Source organism: Macaca nemestrina, chromosome 17 (assembly GCF_043159975.1).
Source record: "Macaca nemestrina isolate mMacNem1 chromosome 17, mMacNem.hap1, whole genome shotgun sequence".
Lineage (NCBI taxonomy): Eukaryota > Metazoa > Chordata > Mammalia > Primates > Cercopithecidae > Macaca > Macaca nemestrina.
The window spans coordinates 38804800-38828995 of NC_092141.1; the positions used below are offsets into that span (position 1 = coordinate 38804800).

General features: G+C 52.6%; 1 protein-coding gene across 1 annotated transcript; it reads right to left on the reverse strand.

Moving 5' to 3' along the window:
- Positions 1 to 2697: 2697 nt before the first annotated feature.
- LOC139359538 (TBC1 domain family member 3B-like) lies at positions 2698 to 13751 on the reverse strand. The gene is made up of 16 exons (XM_071082657.1): positions 13654 to 13751; positions 12474 to 12627; positions 12124 to 12196; positions 11879 to 11961; positions 10553 to 10592; positions 9980 to 10065; positions 9425 to 9527; positions 8986 to 9095; positions 7694 to 7742; positions 7049 to 7169; positions 6278 to 6372; positions 5816 to 5881; positions 5246 to 5345; positions 4735 to 4887; positions 3394 to 3756; positions 2698 to 3207 (listed from the first exon to the last, which is right to left on the reverse strand). The coding sequence occupies exons 2-16, from the start codon at positions 12521 to 12523 to the stop codon at positions 2960 to 2962; spliced, it is 1740 nt and encodes a 579-aa protein (XP_070938758.1). The 5' UTR covers positions 12524 to 12627; positions 13654 to 13751; the 3' UTR covers positions 2698 to 2959.
- Between the last annotated feature and the right edge of the window lie 10445 nt (positions 13752 to 24196).

Here is a 24196-nt window from a genome sequence, read left to right on the forward strand (position 1 = left end):
CCTGTAGTCCCAGCTACTCAGGAGGCTGAGGCAGGGGAATGGCGTAAACCCGGGAGGCGGAGCTTGCAGTGAGCTGAGATCTGGCCACTGCACTCCAGCCTGGGCGACAAAGCGAGACTCCGTCTCAAAAAAAAAAAAAAAAAAAAAAAAAAAAACCTTTCTGAGTCTCATTTTGTTCATTTATAAAATAAAAGATATAACATTTATGTCATATATTGTCCTGAGGATTAAATGGGAGAAGGAGGAGCCCCTTTCTGCATTCCCCTGGCTTCCAGTGGGTGGAGGCCAGAGAAGCTGCTAAACATCCTGCCAGGCGCAGGACAGCCCCATCACAAAGAACTGTCTGGCCCCTGATGTCAGTAATTCGGTACTCAGGAGCTCTGGTGTGGGGGAAAGAGAAGAAACTCAGAAGCTTGGCACATCTCAATTCAAACCCTGGTTGTACCACCTCCAGCAGGCCTTGGTCAGGGAATAGTATCTAGCTAAAATTCATTGACTTCATTTTGTTTTCACTGAATTTATATTTTGCTGGCTTTCCACTTGTGAGAGTGATAGAAGTTTCCTTTAAACATGAATTTGTAAATACGAACAAGTAGGCCATTCACAGAAACACATAAAATATGTCATAGGAAAGGTGGCACTCTCATGTGGCAATAATTATGACAGAGGCCGGCAAAAGACCTGAGTGACCTGGAGTGACCTGAGCACTGAGTTTCAAACGCCCCCCATAGGACGTCCTGCATCCCCCAGACCCTTTCCTGGGTCTTTCTGGGCCCTAAAACCCTCTAGACCATCCAGACCTCAGGCCACCCATTTCTCCATTGCCAGAGCAGTCTCCATTCCGGAACTTGCTGGTCACCACCAACAGCAGCTGCTCCTCCTCCAGGCAGCTCAGCTTATACATGTCCATACAGAGAACCTGGATGGCGCTGAGGTGGACACAAGCTCTCAGCTCCCAGTAGACACTCTGGGCTTCCTCCCACACCTTCCCCCGGCCGGGGCTGCTGTGCTCATCTGTCTCTCCCAGTGCCCAGCACAGGCGTGGCACAGAGGAAGTGAATGAACCGATTTGAACACATCATCCTCGATTCTCCTTCCCCACTCAAGCCCTGCAGCTAACCCATCAGCGAGTCCTGGAGGCTCTGCCTCCAGAATACTGCCTATTCAATGTCCAAACACGTCTCACCACGTCCACTGCTACGTGCAATTCTGTGTGTGTGGAAATATTTCCACAAAATTGGAATGACCAGGTCACAGCCGTGCCTGGAGGCAATGGCCGGGGAAATGTGCCCTCGCCTTGTTATTCTATCCGGGCCCACCCAGCTGAGGATGGGGGACCTGCCACCACTCTCCTGGCAGTTCCGGACTCCTGGGAGCCAGCAGGTGAGGACCCAAGAGTGTTTTCAGCGACTCCCATCAGTCACTCCCACCTTGGCCTAGGCCTCTACATGGCACAGATCACAGCTCATTCCGACCTGGCATTACACTGGCCTGTGCCGTGTCCTCAGGGTCACATCCGTCTCCCAGAAGCCGTGCGACCCTGGAAAACCCATGAACCTGTCTAACAGTCAGGTTCCTCCTCTGTGCATTAACAGTGACATTGACACCTGCTTTGCAGGGCGCTGGGAGGGTAGAGGGAGATGTACGCTGGAGAGCTCCCCGAGGGCAAGGTCTGGCTCTGCATCACTCTCTATCACATCCTCAGAGCCTGGAGCTGGCCCAGCATGTGGCCACCAATCCCTAAGAGTTGGATTTGCTTCATCAGTGCTGAAAGCAGGGGATAGAGCTTTGACAGACCCCCTGTGTCCTGTGTTCTTTATCTGCAGCTTACTCATCCTCTCCCCTTTCACATGCACCCTGCAGAGCAGGTGTTCACTGAGCTTCCACAAAATTCACTAGAGCAGCTGATGGATACTGGGGCCTGGATTCACTGTCAAAGTGTTTCTCAAAGGCTGCTCTCCAGAACACCATGGAAAACTCATTTGCTGTATAAGTTTGAAAACCCCTGCCCACAGGTCTCCCCTTGTGTACGAGCAATCAGCTCTACCATTCAGCCCAGGTGTGTGTTTGCTGGACCATCTGGAGGAAGCTGAGGAGACATGAGCTGAAGGCAGAGGGTGAGTCCGAAGTGGGATCTTGGGACAGGTATGAGAAGTTAGGCAAAAATGGATAATTCTAGGCTTAATAACCTTAGATAATAGTTCACATTATTATTTAGTTAATAGGATTGTACCCACCTTAAATTGCTAATTTTTTTAAGAGGGGAAGTCTCACTCGGTCACCCAGGCTGGAGTGCAGTGGTGCAGTCATAGCTCACTGCGTTCTGGAACTCATGGGCTCCAGCAATCCTGCCTCAGCCTCCTAAGTGGGACAATAGGCACACGCCACCATGCCTGGCTAATTTCTTTGACTTTTCTCTAGAGACAGGGTCCACCTGTTTCCCAGGCTGGTCCCAGACTTCTAGACTAAAGTGAACCTGAACGTCCTGGCTCCACCTCTCAAATTGCTGAAATTACAGGTGTGAGCCACCACACCCAGTCTAAATTTGTTATGTGCCATGGAACTGCAAAACGTCATTAGAGGGGCAGCTGGATGGAAGGTGTAGGAGGCCACTGTAGTGCCTTTTCAATCTTTTATATCTAAAATAATTTCAACAGAAAACATTTATTTTAAAACATGAAGGGGTTAACAGTCTATGAGTTGAAAATACAAAGGCAGGCACACGGTGTTGTGGGAATTCAGAAAGCTGGTCACACGGCTGGGGGTGCTGGGAGGGGCTGGACATGGTTGGCTTTGTGATCTGGGGGCTGGTGTGTTCCATCTGTGAAGGTCTTTCGAGCTGCACACTTTCTTAATCAATTTTCATAAGTTTAACAAAAAATAAAACGAGGACGTGAAGTTTGCTTGGGTTGTTAAGCCTCAGGAAGTTATCCAGCCATGAGCCCTGCCCCAGATGCTTCTAGAAGCCTGGAGGGAAATAAGAATTTTCCAAGTAGAGGTGGCAGAGGCAAGGCTCTGAGGTGGGAGCGCACTGCTGCTCGTCCCTAGCTGTTAAGGAGCTGTCCTGGTTGGAATCAGTGCCGGGTGCAGGGCAGGGCTGGAAGTCCATGTCCACATTGTGGCTCAGTGCAGTGAAAGCCAATGTCACCCCCTCCGCAGGGTGTTCTGCCTGCCAGCAGGTGGCCAGCTGGTCTTCCTGGGATACGGTGCCATTGTAGAAATTGGGTGCAAGTCTCTTGTCCGCAGACGGGGTGCCCTGTTGTAGTGGGATACCTCCTGGCCTCCCTCAGTCCTGATGGGCCTGGGCAGGGCCTGGTGTCAGGGTCCCTGCGGGCTTCTCGAGCTGGCCCTGTCCCGCAGTCCCGGGGCTTTCCAGGACACATTCAGAAGGGACACGGACCCAGCAGCTCTGTTCGAAATCATAATGGGGGAACCAAGGGCCCCCTACATCCAGGTCCGTCGGGAGCCGGGGCATCGAGTTCCACTCCAGGAATCTCCAGGAACCCTGAGGTCTTCCCTGAGCCGGGACCGGGCTGGGCACATCCTGAGTGCCCACAGGGTAGTTATCTTCCCGGACAGCCACACCAGGACAAGATGTGGAAGAACGAGGTGCCCATGGTGGGGAAACTAACCAAATGGGCCGCTGGAACCGGGCTGGTGGGCCTGGAGGTGTCTGCCTGTCCCCCTTGCAGAGGGTCGTTCTGCCACTTGAAGCCGGCACAGGCCTGGGTGTTGAGGACCCTTGCTCCGGTTTGGCTAAAAGGAAAACAGACGTGGTCAGTGTCTCCACTGAGCCCATGTAGGCCTTTCCCGGCCAGGCCCCACCTGCCTGGGTCTCTGGAGTCCTCAGGATCTCTGTGTGGCCCCGTGGTCTGACACTGAGGACACGCCTGTAGTGTGTTGATCCCAGAGGGAGGGGGGTGTGCTGCCTGGCATGGGGAAGCTATCAGGGCATGACAGGAAGCTCCTAGGACTGCCCCCAGGGTTCGGACTGGCTGGGGGATTCCTATGACACACCCTCGTCCCAGGGCTGTTAAGCCAGGGGTACAGCCTCCAGTGAGAACTCAGGTGGGAGGGGACTTGGATGTCACCCAGACCCTTGTCACCTCACATGGGGACCCATCTCCACAGTGGGTGATTGGACCTGGACGTGGGTCACCCTCTGCCTTCCTGGGATGCCCAGTCCATGCCAGGACTGACCGTTCCCACATCTGGCTGAATTCTTGGCTCTGGCTTTCGCCTGGGGTGCTACCTGTGCCCTCTCCCTGAATGCTCTGGGGTCAGGGACACCCGATTCCCTTGTCTCCCTGGCTCAAGGCTTGTGGTGCTGCCAACCCTGGAGGAGCGTGCAGCAGTGAGGTGCCTCTGCTGCTCTCTGAGGCTGTGGGTGCTTGCAGGGAGGGGTGGGGTTTCCCACAAATGGGTCTGGCTCCTTTAGTGCCCTTGACAGCCTTGTGATGGGGAGACAGAGACACTGCGGAATGTGGGAGGGGGCTTGTTGGAGGGTCATTCCCACATCGCCCTCCTGCGTGCCCATCACATCCAGTACACACGCACTGAGCGCCTGCCGTGAGGACCGGTGGGCCTCCTGTACTTTCTTAGAGTCCAGGAGGAAGAGGAGGAAGAAAAGGTGAAGAGGAAGGCCCAGGTAGTAGGGTTGCGGGTCTCGGGCATTCCCATACTATTGACTGCCCCAGAGGGTGACATGGGCGGGGACATGGCACTGGAGCCCACCTGGGGGTGGCAGGTCCCCTTGCTTCCTTGTTAGTTTCTTTGTAGAGGCTCTAAGATGCTTGAGCACAGAGTCATCATCCAACTCCCAGGAGTGAAAGAACTGGTTCCGAAACCGTGCCCACAGGCCAGACCTGGATGTCTTCATGAGGCGCTCTAGGGACAGGGTGGACATCAGGTCAGGAGAGTTCCCTGGGAGGGGGCACAGCTGATACCCACTAGCCACTTCAGGCTCCCACTAGGCGATGTGGGAATCTTTTGTGGCCACCCCAGGGGTTTGGATGTGCACAGGAGACTGTGGCCGGGGGAAGTGGGTGGGGAAGTGCTCACAACATTTATCTGGGTCATGTGGGGGATCGGCTCAGTGTCACTGTGCCCTGCCCAGCCCACCTGGCCAGACCTCCCTCTGGGCCAGAACAGAGGATCATGAGGACAGTGTGAGGAAGCTGCCCTCGGGTAAGTCAGCGTCTGACCCCAGGGCTCCCCAGGCCCCACTGGGCACATGTAGACTTACTCCTCTTAACTTTAAAGGCAATGCTTGTCATTGGCATCAACACCTGTTCTCCTTCCAGCAAATACACGTCCCACAGGCGCAGGATGAGCCCAAGAGAGATCTGTGGGGATAGCAGGTGTGGGAGACTGTAGCCCTTCCAGGCTGGGGCTGGTGGCTCGAACTGAGCCCACTGGGGCTTCAGTCCCCAGAGTCAGTGACCTTCCCCATGAGGGTTTCCTGAGCCCTCCAGGACGCTGGGTCAGACAAGGTCTTGCAGCTCCTCATGGGGGGCACTCATTGGACTGGGAGTGTGGCTCCTGGAGAGAGGGGCTTGCCCAGGGCTTGAGGCTTCCCTGATCCCTCCCAAGTCAGGTCTTGGCCCAGTCTGCCTGTAAGGCTGGTCCTGTGCCCCAATCATTGCCCTGGGGTGACCCCTCTTGGGCAGAGGGTTTGGTTTGGGTGTCCTGTGAGGGCCCCCCTGTGGGCGGAGCCTCCTGTGGGCTGTGGGTGAGCCAGATCCCCGGGCTAGGGAAGCAGGGCACTGCAGGGCAAGGAGGGTCCCTGAGCCACGGTCTCCCTGTGCCTTCTTACCCCGTCATTCAACATCTGGAGAAGCCAGCCTAAGGAGGAATCCTGCGCGCAAAGACCTTCCTTGTCCTGATGGGAGGAACAGAGGTGCTCAGGGCCCCCTGGGCTGCCCTAAAAACCTCCCTCTTCCAGGGCCTCTGAAGACCCTTCCCCTAGTGCAGAACACTGGGCGGTGTCCAGGGCTCCCCACAACACCGGCCCCTTCCCACACTCCCGGTGGACACACTGCCCTTTGCCCTGCTCTGCGGGAGCTGGGCCCCCATCCCTGTGCCTCTGTCTCCTCCAGGGCAGGAAAGGAATCCAACTCCCAGCCCATGGAGAACCCGACGTTCCAGGTCAGGCCCTGGCTGGACTCATCCAGTCACCAGCCCCACCAGGGGCTCCAGTCCCCGTTCCTCCAGAGCCACGGGAGGCAGAGTCTCTGGGGAAGAGCCCAAGCTTGCTCACCAGACGCCATAAACTCACCAGATGCCACCTGGTCTTGTGTTGTGACATGGGTACCACATGCTCCTGATGGTCTTGGAGGCCCTGGACTGTCCCGCCATTTGGGCTGTGGAATCCTGAGAAGCCCCCAGCCCATCAAGAAATCAGAGCCTTCCCCCAAGATATGGAGCCATCAGCAGGAAGAGCTGGGCTGCTGGAGAGGACCCGAAACCTGAAAGCCTTTCACCCTCCCATCTGGTGACCCACCATGCAGCCTTTGCCCTGGGGACGTGGGGCAGGAACATCCCCTGGAGCCTGGCTGGAGGTTCCCCTGGACGCCTCCTGGACCAGGGTGCAAAAAGGGCAAGCATGACTTGAGGCCACCACATGGCAACCAGAGCAGGGTGGGTGCTGGGCTCTTGGTCGTCTCCTGGAAGTGAGGTCGGGCCAGGGGACACGGGTTGGGGAGATGCTGCCACCTGGGCTTGGTCGGCCCATTCATGGGCACCAAGGGCAGCAGGACTCTCAGGGATTAGAGAGTCAGCTACACAATCAGATCCAGAGGGCGTGGCATCAGGACACAGAGGGTGGCCACGGGGAGGATGAGATGCCCTCCGTTGACGGGGATGAAAGGCGTCTGACTGGGCTTTGGGGTCAGCCGCGGACTCCTGTGGGACCCTCAGCAGAGACATCCTAAAGACTCCCAAGGAGCTGGCCAAGGAAGGTGCCTTGGCTGAAAGCTGAGATCATCTGGCCAGGGTGGTCGTCCCTGGGTCTGACTGCATGAGGTCCCTTGGGCACCTGTTCACCTACCCTGCAGGGAGTGCCTCTCCCTGGCCAGCAGCTGCACCAGTGCCCAGAATGCATCCTCCTCAGGCAGATAAAGGAGGAACAAGGCCGCGATGTGGCTCAGGTCCCTGCAGTAGCCCACCTCCTGCAAGAGCCAGAGTCACCGTGAAAGGACATCACCTGGGAGGACTAAGGTCACCTGGGAGGACTCATGTCATTGAAGAGGGCAGAGGTGACTGGAGAGGCTTCCTCTGAAGAAGAGGCTTCCTCAGGATGCAAATTTATTTCATGACAAGAGCCAAGTCCATCAGGCACTTCAGCACCTTGTCCAAACTGTCTCCTGATGGCACCATCTCGCATACGACCCTGCCAAGCTCCTGGGATTTGGGGCAGCCCCAGGAGGAGGGCATCATTTCTGGTTCTGAGAAGTGGTGGTCAGACCCAGGTGACACCAGGAGTCCAGGCCTGACTCCTTTGTGTCTCAGCTTGACCCCTTGAGACCACTCCCTTGCTCGGAGGTTTATGCCAGCAGTGAGCTGGAGTCCTACCTCCTATATCCTGGTGGCTCACAAATACTAACTTTAAAAGAAGCAGCGACATCCCCACCAGACACCCACTCCTGTGAACAGGGAAATACTGCCCGGGAACGTCACTGCGGGGAATACTCACCGGGTTATACTCCGAATATGCCAAGAGGATGTAGAATAGTTCCCGCTGCCTAGGAAACAGAGAAATGAGGCTTTTGTTTGTTTTGTGCAGATGCCGTTAGTTTCACTTTGTCTACAAAGCCTAACAACAAAGCCCATTTCAGGTTCAGATGATTCACCAGATAAGCAGTGAGCTCTTCAGGGCCTTTGACTTTGAGGAAATGTTTCAGTAAAATCCACATCTGTGACATGCAGATAGCCCAGTTGTACACTGACTTGCCTGATCCTTTTCACTCTGAATGATTTTTTTTATTTTCAGTTTGCACACACGCCAGTTCAGCCTTTGGGTGTACAGTTCCTCCACGGTTGTAAACCAATGGGCAGAGTCTCCTGGCGACCGCTCCAGCCCCTCCTGAAGCGACTCCTTCACCTTCCAAGTCTCCAGGGTGGCCCCTATGCACCCGGCCTGTCCCTGATCCGTCAGCCCCTGACCACCCAGACTGCTTCTCAATCCCTATGGTTTGGCCTTTTCCAGAATGGCCCAGGAATGGGAATCCTACGTGGTAGCTTATTGGGTCTGGCTTCTTTCCCTCAGCAAAATGCATCTAGGATCCACCCACGTTCATGCGGGCAACACTGGCTCATTCCCTTTTCTCACTGTGTCTTCCGTTTGAAGGGAGGACCATCCTTGCTCTCCCCATTCCCATGTTGAAGACTGTCCCTGAAGGCTCCTTGTGTGAGTGACGATGAATCAAGCAGTGGACGTGGCATGCAGGTTTCATGTGGACATCAGTTTTCAAATCAGTGGGTTCAATATTTGTGATACATTGGGGATACGTGGTTCAAGTCCATTGAGCTTTGTGAGTCACTGCCCAACTGGCTGCTAAAGTGGCTGTGCCATGTCATGTTCCCAGCAGACCAGGATGACAGTTTCCAGGACCCCAATTACCCCAGCATTTGTTGCTCTCAGTGTTGCCTGGAGAGGCTCATGGGCCCTCCATCTTGCCACCCTCCTGTGAGTCCTACCATGGGTCCCCGTGGGTCAGGGAGAGCACCTTTCACCATTGTGCATGATTTTGTTTGCTGCCTTCTGTCTCCTCAGGATCCTCCTGGGTTCTGGCCCCACATGTTCCAGTCTGGCCCAGGGCTTGGAACCAGGTGCTCAGTTCATGGTGCCGGCTGCTCCCTGGGTCAGGGGAGGTCTTGGCAGCTCTGTCATCCCTCCTAGGTGACCCTGGCCTCTTCTCTGGGGAAGCCCCCATCCCCTTCGTTCACTCCATCTCTGATGAGACCCTGTGGCTCCCATAGGCTTACTTGGTTCCGTATCGATCCCTGAAGAAGATGTGAGTCCTTAATGTCCTGCTCATGTCCACATCGATCTGGTGGATGTGTTCAGATGACCTCTTGCCCTTCTCCTTCATGACCTGTAGGGCAGGGCCAAGAGGAGGAAGCAGCCTCAGAACAGATGGAAGACTCCCAACCCCAAATGGCAGTCAGCCCACAGTCAGCACTCCGGGAAGGAAGGAAAGCAGGAAGGTTTCCTTCTGCACAAAGCTGCTTTTTGGCTTGTTACTGAAGCCGGGGAGGGTCACCAGAGCCGAGTTTGTCTGTGGCGACTATGTCACCGTCCGTGCCCAGGATGTGCATCTGACCATCCCACCCACCCCCCAGCCTGGGCTTGATGCTCCCTCCAGCTGGAGACCTGGGCTCCTGACACGGCCTGTCCTGTTTGTCGTGCTCTGGCTGAGCGTACCTTGTATGTTCTGGGGTTTTTCGACTTGACTTCCTGTATGTTCAGCAGAACTGACCACACTTGGCCTCGGATGTTCATGGGAATGCCCTTATATACTCGATCTCTCAGCTGTGGGCAGAAAACAATCTGGTGTCACAGGCCACGGGGCGACCCCAGTGAGGACCAGAGCTCAAGGATTCTGGAAATGGTTGGTTTGGGCCCCATGATTCCTCGTTAGAGGTGACATTAAGCTGGGACACAGTCTCCCTTCCCAGGATTGAAAGAGTGGATGGACACTCAGAGTCAGGACTCTGATCTGAACCTTTTCCTTCCTTCGGGTCACCAGGGCATCCCTAGCCTTGAGCTCCAGGTGGTCCCAGCCCTAGATTCAGATTCCCTCCCAGCAAGGTGACCCTTGCACAAATAGGCAGGCAAACCACCGACCAGGCCTGCAGTCCTCTCGGTGAGGACAGTGTGCCACCCGCCCTCTGAGAGGCTGACGGTGCCAGGTCACAGCCAAGGGTGCCTGTCCCCTGTCTCTGCAGAGAGTGGTTCCCGGGGCCTCTCCCTCCACACATTACCTTTTTACTGTTCTTGTATGTCTCCCATTGTCCCAGCATTTCCATCCACTTGCTCTTTCGTGTTATCTCCCGCCGCATTTGCTGTCAAATGAGGAATGTTGGAGTTAGGGGAGCTGCCAGGCTTCCCAGAGCCACCCGTGGATGCTGGATCTTGGGCTCTGGAGCCCAGGTGGACCCAGCTGGAGGGAGCCAAGGAAGGGCAGACCCTAAGGGTTGAGAACCTTTGAGCAAATGATCACCAGTGGGCTGGCTTTGGGACCCTGGTAGGTGCCATCCTCAGGCCACAGACACACCAGTCTTAGGTCAGGTCCCAGCCTCTAGGTGGGGTCCTGACACAGGCGGGCAGCCACCCCCAAGCCACAAATGTGGTCCTCACTTTGGAATCTTATCAAGCTGCCAAACTTACAGCAACCTGGGGTCAGGTCCAGCAGGGAGTGCTGCCCCTCCCAGGGACATCGTGTTGCCCTTACCCACCACCGCCCAGGCCAGCTGCCTCCTCTGCCTCACTGACCACCCGCCCAGTCCCCACATCCCTGGTTCAGCCCCCCCCCATGCATCAGGCTCTTACCTTCGCCTCCCGAGCAGTGGCAGGAGGCAGCTCTGTATCACTGTAAGACAACCCAGGCAGAACTGAGGACCTGCACAGGGCCTGGAGCTCCCCGAGACTGGGAACCAACCCCCAGAAAGGACAGGCTCTGTCCCTATCTAGCTCAGGGCTCAGTCCAGGAGAAGACACAGGGAAGGGAGGACAAGGGCCTTCCTGTGGGGCTGACTCCCAGTAGGGGCAAGACCTGGGAGAAGAAGGAGTGTGGGGCCAGCCTGGGTGGGGTTACTGGGGCCCCTGGTGTGGGGGGTGGTCAGGCTGCACAATAAGGCTGCCCGTCCTGGACTGGAGGGGGTGCTTTCTGCTGGATCTGAGGAAGGTCAGCCCTGAGACTAGATGGGGGCCGCCAAGGGTGGGTGACCGGGCCCTCACAGGAGTCCCTCAGGGAGTGACCACATCACCCCACTACGGTCTAGGGAGCCTGCCCTGAGACCTGCCCAGTGCACCCTGGGACCACAAGGGTCCCATCCCACTTGACAGCCCCAAGACCCTTGCAGGGTCTGACCTCCCAGTGTCCACCTGCCTCTCCCTGCATGTGAACCACACACCCTGCGTTTCAGAAGTGGCACAACTCATAAGCTCACTCCCACTCTACTTCCCCTGGATCCTGTCTCTCCATCCTACGATCCCTGACAGATGGGCTCCTGGCTGGGCTCCTTTTACCTGGCCGCAGATCCCTTACCAGCACCAGATCCAGGGTCTTTAGCCACAAGCCCTGCTGCCTCCCTGGCCTCACCATGAGATGCCCAGAATGGGCACTGCCCATCTTCTCCCCCATTCCCTAGGGCCACTGCCCCCACTGTCCTCATGCCTTTCCCCCTTCCCCATGGGGACGATGAGGGCTGTAGCTCTAGGGAAATTGGGGGAGGACAGGGGCAGGTGGGCCCTCAGAGACCTGCTGGACAACAGCCCCGAGGTTCGGCCAGGCGTCCCCTCACCCTGTGGCCACAACACTTGGATCTCACTGGGTTGTCTCCAGGTAGACATGGCCAGACACTCAGGCTGCCCCCTCCTCTTGTGCTAACTTGTGGACAGAACTGCTGAGAGTCCAGGGGCCTGACCTAGCCCAGTCTCCATTCCCACCTGCTCCCTAGATGGGCCCCGCACCTCTGGCCTAACAGCAACCTCGGGCTGGACCTGCAGGGGAGCCAGGGAGGAATTCTGACCCTGGAAAGGAGGTTGACGTGACCTGGCAGGACATGTCCTACCTCAGAAAGGCCTTCCTAAAAGCAGACCCGTCCCTGAGCTGAGACAGGTGCTTTAGGGGTGAGGGGAGCACAGAGGACTCACTGCAGAATTCCAAAGTGATCAATGTTGTTGTAGATTTCAACAGGCTCAGGCCCCATGTCCTCTGGCAGCCCAGCTCGGTGTCCCTGTAACCCAGAGGAAGCCTTGGTGAGGGGTCCAAGGTAAAGGGTGTAAGGGCCTGGGGGTAGTGGCCACCCGTCCCCACCCTGTGCTCCTAGTGAGCCCAGGACCCTTTGACCAGGGTGCACTGGAACAGGCCTCCCTCCAAGAAGCAGACCGACCTGTACCTTCTCATAGTTCATAATGATGTCCTCTCGCTCCTGTGCCCACAAACTGTCCACGTCCTCTACCATGTCCATCCTGTGAGACAAAATCATCTAAAGGTTACATTGTACCCGAGAGCTTCAGAGAAAACCTGAATTGCTCCCGCCGGGCTCCCAGATGCTGGCTAGTTGTATAACCTTCATTCCACCACCGCCCCCAGGTAAAAAGGGGCCAGACCCCATGGACCACACCTCCATGGGTCTCTGGAGTCTGAAGCTCCAAGCAGGGGATGGCATCTTCCCAAGGACTCGAGAAGAGTGGGACCTGGACAGAGAATCCCGTTGTCCCCAAAAGCCATGAAATGCTCACACACCTGCCCTGGCAGGTTGAATGGTGTCCACCTGCCAAGGGTAAAGGGCCCATCGTGGGCTATTCCAGGGATGTGGATGTGAACTGGGATCAGGCACCAGAGGTCTCTGTACGATCGGCCTCCTGGGATGCTCAGGACCACAGAGATGCCCAGTTTCCTGTGGAGAACAAGATCTCTCCTGACTGCTCCGTTCTACCCCGCTCATCACTTGGGCTACCGTGGCCCTTCAGTCTAACCAGTGAGGCTGCTTTAGGAATAATGCCGTCTGAGCAGGAGTGTGTTTGGTTTTGGGGATGAAAATGATCTACTGTCTCTAAAGCAGCCTCTGTGCTCGTGGAAATCACGGCTCTCGGGGAGGGACTGTGGACTCCACCATTCTGAGCTGTCCCTACAGGAGGGGGCTTCATTTTCCTGGGCCACTGAGGAAGAACAGTGGGTCCTTGGTCCTGGAGAACATCTAGATGGACTGTCCCTCCTGGGAACACTCGGGGCAAAAGGCGAGCGAGGCCTCGAGAGGACCAGACAGAACAAGAAATACTCGGGGACAATCCCCAGAGCCCGGACCCCTTTGAACAGAAGGGAAGATAGTCTCCCTCCAGCCAGCCCTCCAGGGCCCCTTCATTTTCCACAACTGCCCAAGGGCAGAAGTCTCCCCATGCCACTCCCAGACAAGGGACCATGTGGGTCCAGTGGGTCCCACAGCGAACATCAGGACCCAGCTTAGGCCCCAGATGTGTTCAGAGGACCCTCCCCTCCTTCCCACCCACAGTGGATCCATCCCAGCGTCTCTGCCAGGACCACGCTCTGCCCCATCGGGATCGGAAACCTGGGCAGATTTGGGATCTAGGGCAGGGAGGTCACAGGGTTCAGGCCTGAATTCCAGCACAGCGCACGGCAGGGCTGAGAGCAAAACCCAGCGTCCTGTCTAAATTCCCAAGCCGGTTACCGCCTCTCTGACCCCAGACGTCTCCCCTGTTGAATGGGTACACTAGAGAATAGCACCGACTCCATAAAACCCCCATGAGGACAAAAGAGAAAATCGTCTACACGGGCAGTGTAGAACGGGCTCCCAGTGAGTGCTTAGGAATGACCCTCCTCGGTAGCTGCCCAGAGGCCAACACCACCCACAGCATAGCCACTGTCCCCAAGTCAGCCTGGAGGGAAGAGAGCAGGTCACACTCACCTGATTCTGATGAATCAGCTGGCCTGCGTTATGCCTCTCAGGTAGAAAACCTCTGAGTCCACAAAACTGTTCACAGATACCACTGTGCGTGTGTAGCTGATACCACTGTGCGTGGGTAACTGCCGTAGAACACAGAGGCAGGCCGGAGAGCGGATTGGTGCTAAGCACCAGTGACATTCTGAGGTCATGGCACGCATCACAGTGGGGCCTTGCCCGGGTCAGCAGGGCCCAGAGTCAGGGTCCTCCGCTGCCTGAGGCGGCCACATGCCTGCCTGCAATGTGTTTGCACACGTGTCTGCACACATGTATATGGGTAAATAGGTCTGTGCACCCATGTGTTGCTTCTCTGGCCAGGCCTGGCTTCCCTACTCATGTGTGCACCCACTTCCTCACCACTGTCACCCCCGCGCCCAGGACCAACATCACACCGCCGCGACCTCAGCTGTCCCCGCCCAGGGTGGTCTGGGATACACATAGGGGTGGAGGAAAGTGACTGCTGCTGTTGAATCTCAGAACACAAATGCTAATACTATTACCTAATGGTCTTTTTTAGTGTCTCTAATGGTATCTCTTTTTTCATTTCTGATATTTTAACTGGGTATTTCTCTCCCTGACCCTTGGATATTTTAGCTAGAGGATCCTGTGGGGAAAGTGCTGGGCACACAGTAGGGGCTCATTCTTTCAGACATGTTATCTAAAACCACCCAGGGCCTAGGGGATATCAAATTCCAGGCTCCAGAAAGAGCTTGGGATAAAATGAACCTTCAAGAGGTGGGCTTTGACCTGGGCTGAGTCTGCCTGTGCCATCTAAACAGAGTCTCAAGTCCTGAGACAGGGCGTCCAGATGCCCCAATGCAGGGCCCCCAATGATTGACACCTGCTCCCCTGTACTCATTAGCAGCCTCACCCACCCTGCTCTCAAAGCACACTTGGCCCTTGTATCCGGGAGCTCTGCATCTGTGGATTCAGCAACAGCAGATGGAAACTATTCAGAAAATAAACTGGATGGTTATGTCTCTACTGAACATGTGCAGACTTTGTTCTTGTCATCATTCCCTAAAGAATACAGTATCCCAACCATTTATGTAGCATCTGCATTGTGTTACATATCATAAATAATCTAGTAATGGTCTAATGTCTACGGGAGGATGTGCATAGCTTATATGTAAATACTAGGCCATGTTATGTCAGAGACTTGAGCATCCATGGATTTTGGCCTCCCTGGGGACCCTAGAACTAATCCTCCATGGATACCAAGCAATGACTGTATAAACTCACTCAGGAAAGCTTCTCATTGGAGGAAGGGCCCAGTTCAGGACAGACAGGGATATACTCCCTGGACGACTGTCCATTCATCCATTGTTCCCCCCCACCCCCATTCCCCATCTAGGACTGTCCCAATGACAGCCCTAGCAAGAGGAGACAAGAAAAAAGACCAGTTCACATTGTCCAGCTTTGAGGTCTTGGAAGAAGTTGTACCAGTGTGAGAATAGGGGGTCAGTTTCCTCCAGGATCCAAAGAGCATATCAGGCCCCCTCGGGGTGAGGAAAGGAGCGCGGCCTCTCCAGCGGCCACACGGGCTACAGTAGGATGGGGCTGGGGCTGGCCATGTGGATCACTTGGGAAAAGAAAGACCAGGGAGCAGAGGAGGAGCACGGGGGCAGCCAGTGCCTAAGGAGAAGTTACCTCAGGAAAGGTCTGTACTGGTTTGTTTTCACACTGCCATAAAGAAATACCTGAGATTGGGTAATTTATAAAGGAAACAGGATTAATTGACTCATAGTTCAGGAAACTTCAATCTTGGGGGAAGGAGAAGGGGAAACGGGCACCTTCTTCACAAGGCGGCAGGAGGGAGTGAGTGGAGAACGAGGAAGTGCCACACTTTAAAACCATCAGCTCTCCTGAGAACTCTCTCACTATCAGGGAAGCAGCACGGGGGAAACTGTCCCCAAATCCTATCCCCTCCCCCCAGGTTCCTCCCTTGCAACAAGAGGATTACAATTCCAGATGAGGTTTGGGTGGGGACACAGAGCCAGACCTGTGAGGGTCTCGGTCTATCTTGCGACTCCCCAGGGCTACATCTGAGTACAGACCTGCAGGCCCTGCATGGCAGCACACGAGGGCTCTGTCAGTGCGCCTCCATCAGCTGCTTCCTGGGGATGGTGGCTGCTTCCTCCAGAGAAGGGTGGATTTGCTGCCCTGCTGCCCCTGCAGGGCCTTGTGAAGCCCTGGCCAAGTCCTCCAAGGGTCAGGGTAGCAAACTGGGCTTCTTTTTTTTTTTTTTTTTTTTTTTGAGATGGAGTCTTGCTCTGTCACCCAGGCTGGAATGCAGTGTCCTGATCTCAGCTCACTGCAAACTCCGCCTCCCGGGTTTACCCCATTCTCCTGCCTCAGCCCCCTGAGTAGCTGGGACTACAGGTGCCTGCCACCTCACCCGGCTAGTTTTTTGTATTTTTTAGTAGAGACGGGGTTTCACCGTGTTAGCCAGGACGGTCTCCATCTCTTGACCTCGTGATCTGCCCACCTCGGCCTCCCAACGTGCTGGGATTACAGGCTTGAGCCACCGCGCCCCGGCAAACTGGGCTTCTTGTCCTTCTTGCTGCTTGAGTGACAACCCTGGGGTCATCCTTAGGCCCCATCACTGCCCCGCTTCTAAATGGAAACATTTTGGCAAATCTTCCCGGCAGAGGCCGGGGGCTCATCCCTGTCACCTGTTGTAGCTTGGGAAAGCCGGGTTAAGACATCTGGGCAAGCAGACAGTAGAGGGGCCCCCCGGAAGGGTGGGTGGAGGGCGCTGGCCTTTGGACTTGCCTGGACCAGGGTGGGAAGGAGGAAGTTTACCAGGAAGTAGAGCTCTCAGGGCTGTGGTTAGGAGGAGGTGGTAATGCTGGTGGGGGCATGGGGATGTGGCTGGTTTGGGGTGGAGGATCAGTGACAGCCAAGGTTTGTCAGCCTGCAGCGGGGTGACTGACTCATGGACTTGGGCCTGAGGAGCCCATTGGTTGCCCTTAGTTCTTGGATCCTCGGAGACTTCTGGAGCCTGGATCTGGACAGCCTAGGGGTGGAGGTGGTGAGAGGCAGGGGTAGGGGTGGGATGGGAGGCCTTGCATGACAAGGTGCGGGACAGGAAGTCAGCCAGGGACTGGTGTGCAGTGGCTGCTCCCATCCCCATTCCCATGCCAAAACCCACCCCTACCCCCACCCTGGTGCACGGTGTGTCCTGGGCAGGTGTCCTCTGGCTTCAGCAGATCCCAAGCTGGAAGCGGGCAGCCACATGGGCATGTCACTTGTGCCAGCTTTGTCCTGCAGTTTCTGCTTCCTGGAGTGTGGGACGCCCACCCAGGAGAGCACGGGCACACCCCACACCTCTCATTTTGAGGGTGCTGGGAGGTGGGGGACCGAGGTCCTGCAACCCTGGGCTTGTGCCATGATAATTAGCCTAGGAGTCCCGTGTCCGCCCATCCACATGGATCCCAAGAAGCATGAACAGTGGCATGCAGTGAGATGAGGAGGGAGAGAGAAGTGGAAAAGAAGGAGAGAGAAAGAAAGATGGGGAGAAGGGAGTGAGACAGAGGAAGAGAGATGGCGAGAGAGACAGAGGAGGCTAGAGGATAAGGAGCGAGAGAGATGGGGAGAGAGACATAAAATGCAAAGAGACAGAGAGAAACGTGCATGAGGAGGAGGTCGAGTTACTCTTGATGCCAGTTCCCAGTGAAAACTGTAGGCCACCATCACCTAACCACACATGCAATAAATCTTCTGCCTGCTGCTTAGAGCCCTGAGTACCCCTTCTCGTGGAGCATAAAACCTTTGACTGCAGCCCTTCCTCACTGCAATTTTGTTGTGTCTTCTGGTGAACCCTGATGTCTTGTCTATTGCCTTCCTGGACTCAAGGATCCACCAAAAACTGATGCCTCTTTTGGGGAGAATTTGAGTGCCTTCAACTCACTAGGCCCCCCAGGAAGCTTGCGCACTTGGCTGGGGCCCTAAGCAGCTGGGTACATGCTGGGGCTCTGCTTCTCTCTTTCAGTAAGAAGGAGAACTAAGAAAGAGACTAAAGCATGGTCTGTGGAGAAGGCACTTGTGCAAACACCAGGAGAACGAGGGGCGTGAATTGTCTTCGTTTCTCCTAAAAGCATGCATTCCTGGCTGGGCACAGTGGCTCACGCCTGTAATCCCAGCACTTTAGAAGGCCAAGGTGGGCAGATCACTTGTGATCAGGAGTTCGAGACAAGACTGTCCAACAGGGAGAAACCCAATCTCTACTAAAACTACAAAATTAGCCGGGCATGGTGGTGCATGCCTGTAATCCCAGCTACTCAGGAGGCTGAGGCAGGAGAATTGCTTGAACCCAGGAGGCGGAGGTTGTCGAATTTGCGCCATTGCACTCCAGCCTGGGCAACAAGAGCTAAACTCCATCTCAAAAATAACAAAAAACAAAAACACATTTCTTCCCAGGCCACCCTAGTGAGGGCGTGAAGCACAGCGTGCGTGTGTGTGGGTGTCCAGGTTTATGCATGTGTATGTGTGTGCATGTGTGTGTGTGTGTGTGTGTGTGCGTGTGTGTGGGTGTGTGTTGCAGGGCTTTACAGTGGACAGGATGTGGAAGGGCAGCTGCAGCTCCAAGCTGCAAGTCTCTCTGACAGAATGCTGAACGTTCCTCGGACCACAGCAAGAGAGTGTGCTCATTTGCACCCATTTTTATTAGCATTTACACCTGTATTTTTTGTACCATGTAAACCTTAAGTTGCTTAACTATTCCCTGAAGCATTTACATCAGTGGTTCCCAGCCTTTTTGCTACCTGAGGCCAGTTTTCTTGAAGACAACTCTTCCAGGGACCCGGAAGAAGGCGAAAGGATGATGCGGAGATGATTCAAGTCCATTACATTTCTTGTGTGCTTTATTTCCATTATTATTTCACTGTAATATATAATGAAATAATTACACAACTCACCATAATAGAGAATCAAAGGGAGCCCTGAGCTTGTTTTCCTGTAACTCCATGGTCCCATCTGGAGGTGGTGGGACACAGTCACAGATCATCAGGCATTAGGTTCTCATAAGGAGCACGCAGTCTAGATCCCTGGCATGCGCAGTTCACAGCAGGGTTCACGTTCCGATGAGAATCTAACGGCACCGCTCCTCTGACAGGAGGCAGAGCTCATGGGGTAATGTGAGGCATGGGAAGTGGCTGCTTCTACAGACGAAGCTTTGCTCGCTGGCTGGCTGCTCACCTCCTGCTGTGTAGCCTGGTTCCTAACAGGTCAGGACCTCTGATTTACCCAGTAAGATACACACATTTTTGTGTCAATTAAAATTATTCACCCTGCACCACCCAAATTATCTCGCATACCTACACCCACCCGAGGGTCCCCTAGTGCACTAAGCCTGGAGCTCCATTGCGCATCCCGTCTCTCCACCATCTGTGGGCTAACAGGCTGCATTAGTTTCCTAGGGCTGTTTTACAGGACCACAGACTGGGCACCCTCAACAACAGAATGTTACTGTTTCCCAGTCCTGGAGGCCACGAGTCCAAGATCAAGGTATCAGTAGGGGGGGTCCCTTTTAGGCTGTGCAGGAAGGCTCTGTTCCAGGCCTGTCTCCTGATGCATGGGTGGACATCTTCTCCCTGCGACTCTTCATTAAGGGTCATTCTGGTGAGGGTTCAGAAGAGGAGACTTGGACAGAATGTTGATAGATAAATATGTCAGTGGAAACCAGAGGGTAAACAGGATTCCATTCACACCCAGGGCTTTCTGGGGATACGGCTGTCCGAGCAGCAGCCACTCCCAACCGAGTTCTACTCCTGGAAAGCCAGGCAACAGCTGGGGCTGGGCCCTCTGCGATTTGTTTAGTGACCTGATTATGTGGGAGGCTTTGAAGTTCTTGCATGATGTCATGACCGATGTCAGGGCATTGTAGGCCTGGGAGGTCCCTGGGGCTCTCCCAAGAAAGAATCCACAGTCACTAAAACAAATGCAGCCTTAGAATTAGGTGGGGTGAGAGGGAGAGGGGCAGAAGGCAGCATAAACACTAGTGCCCCAAACACTCATTTTATGTGTTCACTTCATTCTCACAATCATCCTGTGAGACAACGGTGGTGACTGACTGTAGGAACCTAGGTAAGTGGCCAGGTGCCAATCCCCAAACCTCCCTCTTTCCCTACCTCAGCCTGTGACATGCTTAGAGCCTCTGCTACCCGATATAGGGCCTTTGGTGACTCAGAAAAAGGCTTCTTCTCTGGGAGGATTCTGTCCCATGGGGTATGGCTTCGTGGGCAGAGCGTGGACTGAATTGCAACCCCACCGGTCATCTCAGTTGGGCCCTTCTTAGCTGTGTGCAAAGCACACACTGCATGTGGCAGTGCTGTTCATGCTGGCAAAAAGAATTATTTCCTCACTTGCAACAGCATCCAGACACTGTTCTGGCCATAGCAAGTCATGTATTTTATTGCAAAGAAAAAGAAAACTTACAGTTTCAAGAATAACATGCCCAGATTTCTATTCTTTCTCCATACCTGTAGGCCCTAGGAAATCAGCCTGCTTTCCTCCTTACCAGAGCTACTGCTACCCACTCCATTTTGGGGTGTCCTTACTCCTCAAGATGGGTGACAGAGTAGAATGCAGCTTCTCTTAACTCGCCCAGCCCTCCCCGGCTTCTCTGTTGCCTCCGAAGACAGGCAAGCAGGCCCTTTCCATTTGGTGTTTGCCACTGCCATTGACAATGGGCCACTGCTAGACCTACAAGACACTCACAATCTGACCCGTCAGAGTTCTTTATCAGTTTCTGGCTCCCTTTTCTTATGTGGCTCTTGATAGCTCTGCTACTGGATGCTTTCTAGTTCTCAAACTTCCTGCCTGTTTGGAACTTCCCTTTCCCTCCAAGTCATGCAGGTCGACTTCTCTCTCTAGTAGGCTGAGGGCAATGGCCATACAGGAAGGCAGGTAGGAGCCAACCACCACTGAGGTGCCCTCGTTTCAAGGACTTCTTGGCTCTCCAGAAGGCGGACATCCACCTCAATGAGCTCCAACCCCAAAGGTCACCCTTAGGTGACTTCTCAGTGGAAGAAGCCAGGAGGCTACTTCTCCACCTGCTCCCAGCTGACTGGTCGGCCTGGATGCTCTAGGCGATAAAGCGGAGCAGAGCCAGACTTCTCTCACTTGATGCATGAGCTCCTCTCCGGGAACACATCCTTAGGTCTCAAATCTTCTGAGACAGACAGAGAGAGACGCAATAAAGCGAACACTGGCATTCAAAGTGAGCGAGGTTTGGAGGCTCTGATCCACACACCTAAGCAGCTACTGGTCCTGAATGACATATCAAGGGGCATGGCATGCCGCTACTTAGAGACGATGCCCTCCTTACATTTATTAATGGCATCCACTTCTGTACACAGCTCACAGAGGATTTCCAGTTTATATCCCCTCATTCCAGTTTTGTTTCCTTCCTTTTTTCTTGACCATTAAAACAATATATGCTTATTGTAGACAACTGAGAAAATGAAAACAGAAAAAATCCTACTCAACCAGAGGCAATCACTGTTAATAATTGGTCCAATTTCCTTTCAGTCTTTTTTCTACCCATCGATTGAGGTCATTCTGTAGAAATGATTTAATACCTGCTTTCATTTGTTTAACATCAGAAGTATTTTTCCAGATTATAAAATTCATGTAAGTAATTTTAAATGGAAACAAAATATCCCATGATATATCCATTGTATAGGTAATGATGTATTTCAATGTTCTCCTAAACTTGTTTTCAGTATGTCTCCATTTTTTCCTCATACTGTGATAAATGACATGTGACAAACATCTTTAACAACAATGTAGATTGGTGTGTATTGTCCCAAGAGGCTTTCCACCAGGGAGTGAAGGGAAACTTTCTTACCTAATGGAAGGGCAGGATTTGTAAATACATTTCCCATTGCATAACAAGCATTCCATCAGACTTTCATGGCAGCTTCTGTTAGAACAGTAGAAATTAGGGCCTGGATAGACTCCTCAATTATTTCTGCAAATGTGGGTTTTTCTATATGAGAGCGTTGCAGAAAATGAAGCAAATTTCCAAGGGCCCGGACTGCATTGCTCTTTACCTAGAAAAAAATGTAACCGCTTTAGAAATGTGTTTTGCCAAAGAGATGTTTTCAAAAGTCTAATTTTAGCTTAAAAAAACCCAGGAGGTCCTCGACTTCTTAAAGCAAGTCCTTGGAACTCACAAGGTCTGCTCTGGTTAACATCCTGAGCCATCAGAAAGGTGACGTTCTACAAAACTCCTCTCTCTGATTATTTATTTATTTATTTTATTTAGTGCTAGAGAGGACCTCAGAGAGGTCCATCTTCCTTGTTTTACTGAGATGGAGTATAAGGTCCGGGGACAACAGGACAAGGCTGGTTGATAGCAACATGATGAGGAGAAGCTAGGTTCCATCATTCCAGTCCAATACTTTTCTACTACACTAGAGTCTCAACCTCTGCAGCCCACCAGAATCATTTGGGGAGGTTTTTCCTTTTGTTTTAAAACCAATTTGCAGGCCCTAACCTCAGAATTTCTGACTGAATTACTCTGAGGCAGGGCTTCCTGGGTGATTACCAGATTTTCAGAAGTAGTATTAAAGTGAGCACATGGTATGGGTCAGGTACGGTGCTCAATGCTTTAACATAAGGCATCTTCATATCCGGTGAGGTATAAAACTTCCATGTTACAGGTGAGGAGCTGACCTTCAGAGAAGTTACATAATATACCAAAGTCACCCAGCTACTAAAGGGCAAGCCAGGGCTTGAATCCATGTATGTCTGACCTAAAGTCCAGACCTGTGCTTTTTAAACTGATTAGTTTAACAGGTAATATTCAAAGCCAAGAGCTACTCATTTTTCTGACTTGTCAATTCTACTTAAAATTTTTTTTGGGGGGGAATAAAAAAAATTTAATTTAAAAGGAATCTGAATATGTTATGTAGTATTACAATAGGCACTGATATTTTTCAGGAGGCAGGAGACAGTAAAGAAACCATACATGTGTGGAATAGGCCGTTTATACCCTGAGCACACGTCCTCAGTCTCCTTTGAACAGGAGTACATTTGGTGGGATAGTCTGAGGAGCATCAAGTCACACTAAACTACCTCACTGCAGCTACAATACATTAAGAATCTGTTTGGGAGATACTGGGTTTTGTCGTGAGTCTACCTTGTCTTTATCCTTGGATGCTTCTATAGCTGATCGCAACATTTTCAAGAGCAGGAGACCAGAGAACTCTTCCTGGAAACTTGGGTCTGGTGTTTCCCCGTTCCACCCAAAGCAGGCAACACATGTTAAAAGGTAAATACACTTAAATATATACATATACAAATACATTCACTTAGTATAAGCATAAAAGTTTAGGAAAACAGTTGAACAGATCTGCTTAGATTGTATCAAGAAACTTACAGTATATATATTTTGACCCAATAGTTCCCCACCTAGGAATGTCTCCAAAAAAAAAAATCTCAAAATGCAGATTTCATGCACAAAAATATTCACTGAATATAAAAGCCTACAAGCCTAAAGCCTAAAACAGATGTTCAGTAATAGAAAAATGGTTAATCATCACATGGTGATAATTATGTAATAATAAATAAGGATTTCTAACAAGGCAATAATAAAAGAGAATGCTTACACATGTTACATGTCGCTTATATGGTGAAGTGACAAAAAGCAGGACACCTGCACATGAACAACCAGCTACCTCTGGGGAGGGAACTAAGGTGTCAGGGTAGAAGACAGGCTGCACACCGAATGCTGCTTTGTACTGTTTGGCTTTTGTTTAGCCTGTGAATATACCACTTTAAGAAATTTTTTAAAACGCATTTTAAAAGTACAGTAACCATTACTAAGGTTTTGCTTTTATGTTTTCTATAATGTGGACATATTACTTATATAGGTATAGAGTATTTTTAATACATATAAGTCTTAATAGATTCCTAACATATATTAAGAACAGCTTATTTTATTTTTAGAAGGAATATAAAAAAAAACAAAGCAGGAAGCGGGATAATAAGCGGGAACTACTGCTGATTCTTTCATGGTAGGGATCGAGGACATTCTTTTGGGCCCTCAGTCTCAGAAGTCAGCTGGGGAAAGCAAGGTGAGTCACCTACATGTTGACAATCAGCGTGTCTGTCAGGTTGCCCAGGGACCAGGCTGCTTTGGCTCGAACATTCAGAGACTTGTCTTCAAGTGACATCAATATTGCATTTGCTGGGTCTGCAACAAATATGACATCCTATAAGACAAAACAAAACACTGCAGGTCAAGTTGCTACCTTTGAAATTCTCAAACTTATTTTCAGATAAAGCTATAAGCCTTCACGCAAATTTCTACTTGGAAATAAAAATTCATCTACTCAATCAATTTACTGTTCTTCTTATATTTTACAATTTGGACACTCAAAAACCTCCCAGGGGAAGCTCCTATGATTTTGGTATGTGCCATGGACACCCGAGAAGCCTATGGATTTTGCCCTTATGAACATCGAATATATAACCTGGCCTGGGACAGTTATCTGTG

Coding starts and splice junctions, on each gene's coding strand:
- LOC139359538 (XM_071082657.1), bottom strand. CDS start 12,523: ATGGGCCCTTTACCCTTGGCAGGTGGACACCATTCAACCTGCCAGGGC. Junction 9,528..9,979: donor AAGAACAGTAAAAAGGTAAT/GTGTGGAGGGAG, acceptor CCCACAGCTGAG/AGATCGAGTATATAAGGGCA. Junction 5,346..5,815: donor TCCAGATGTTGAATGACGGG/GTAAGAAGGCAC, acceptor CTATCCCCACAG/ATCTCTCTTGGGCTCATCCT.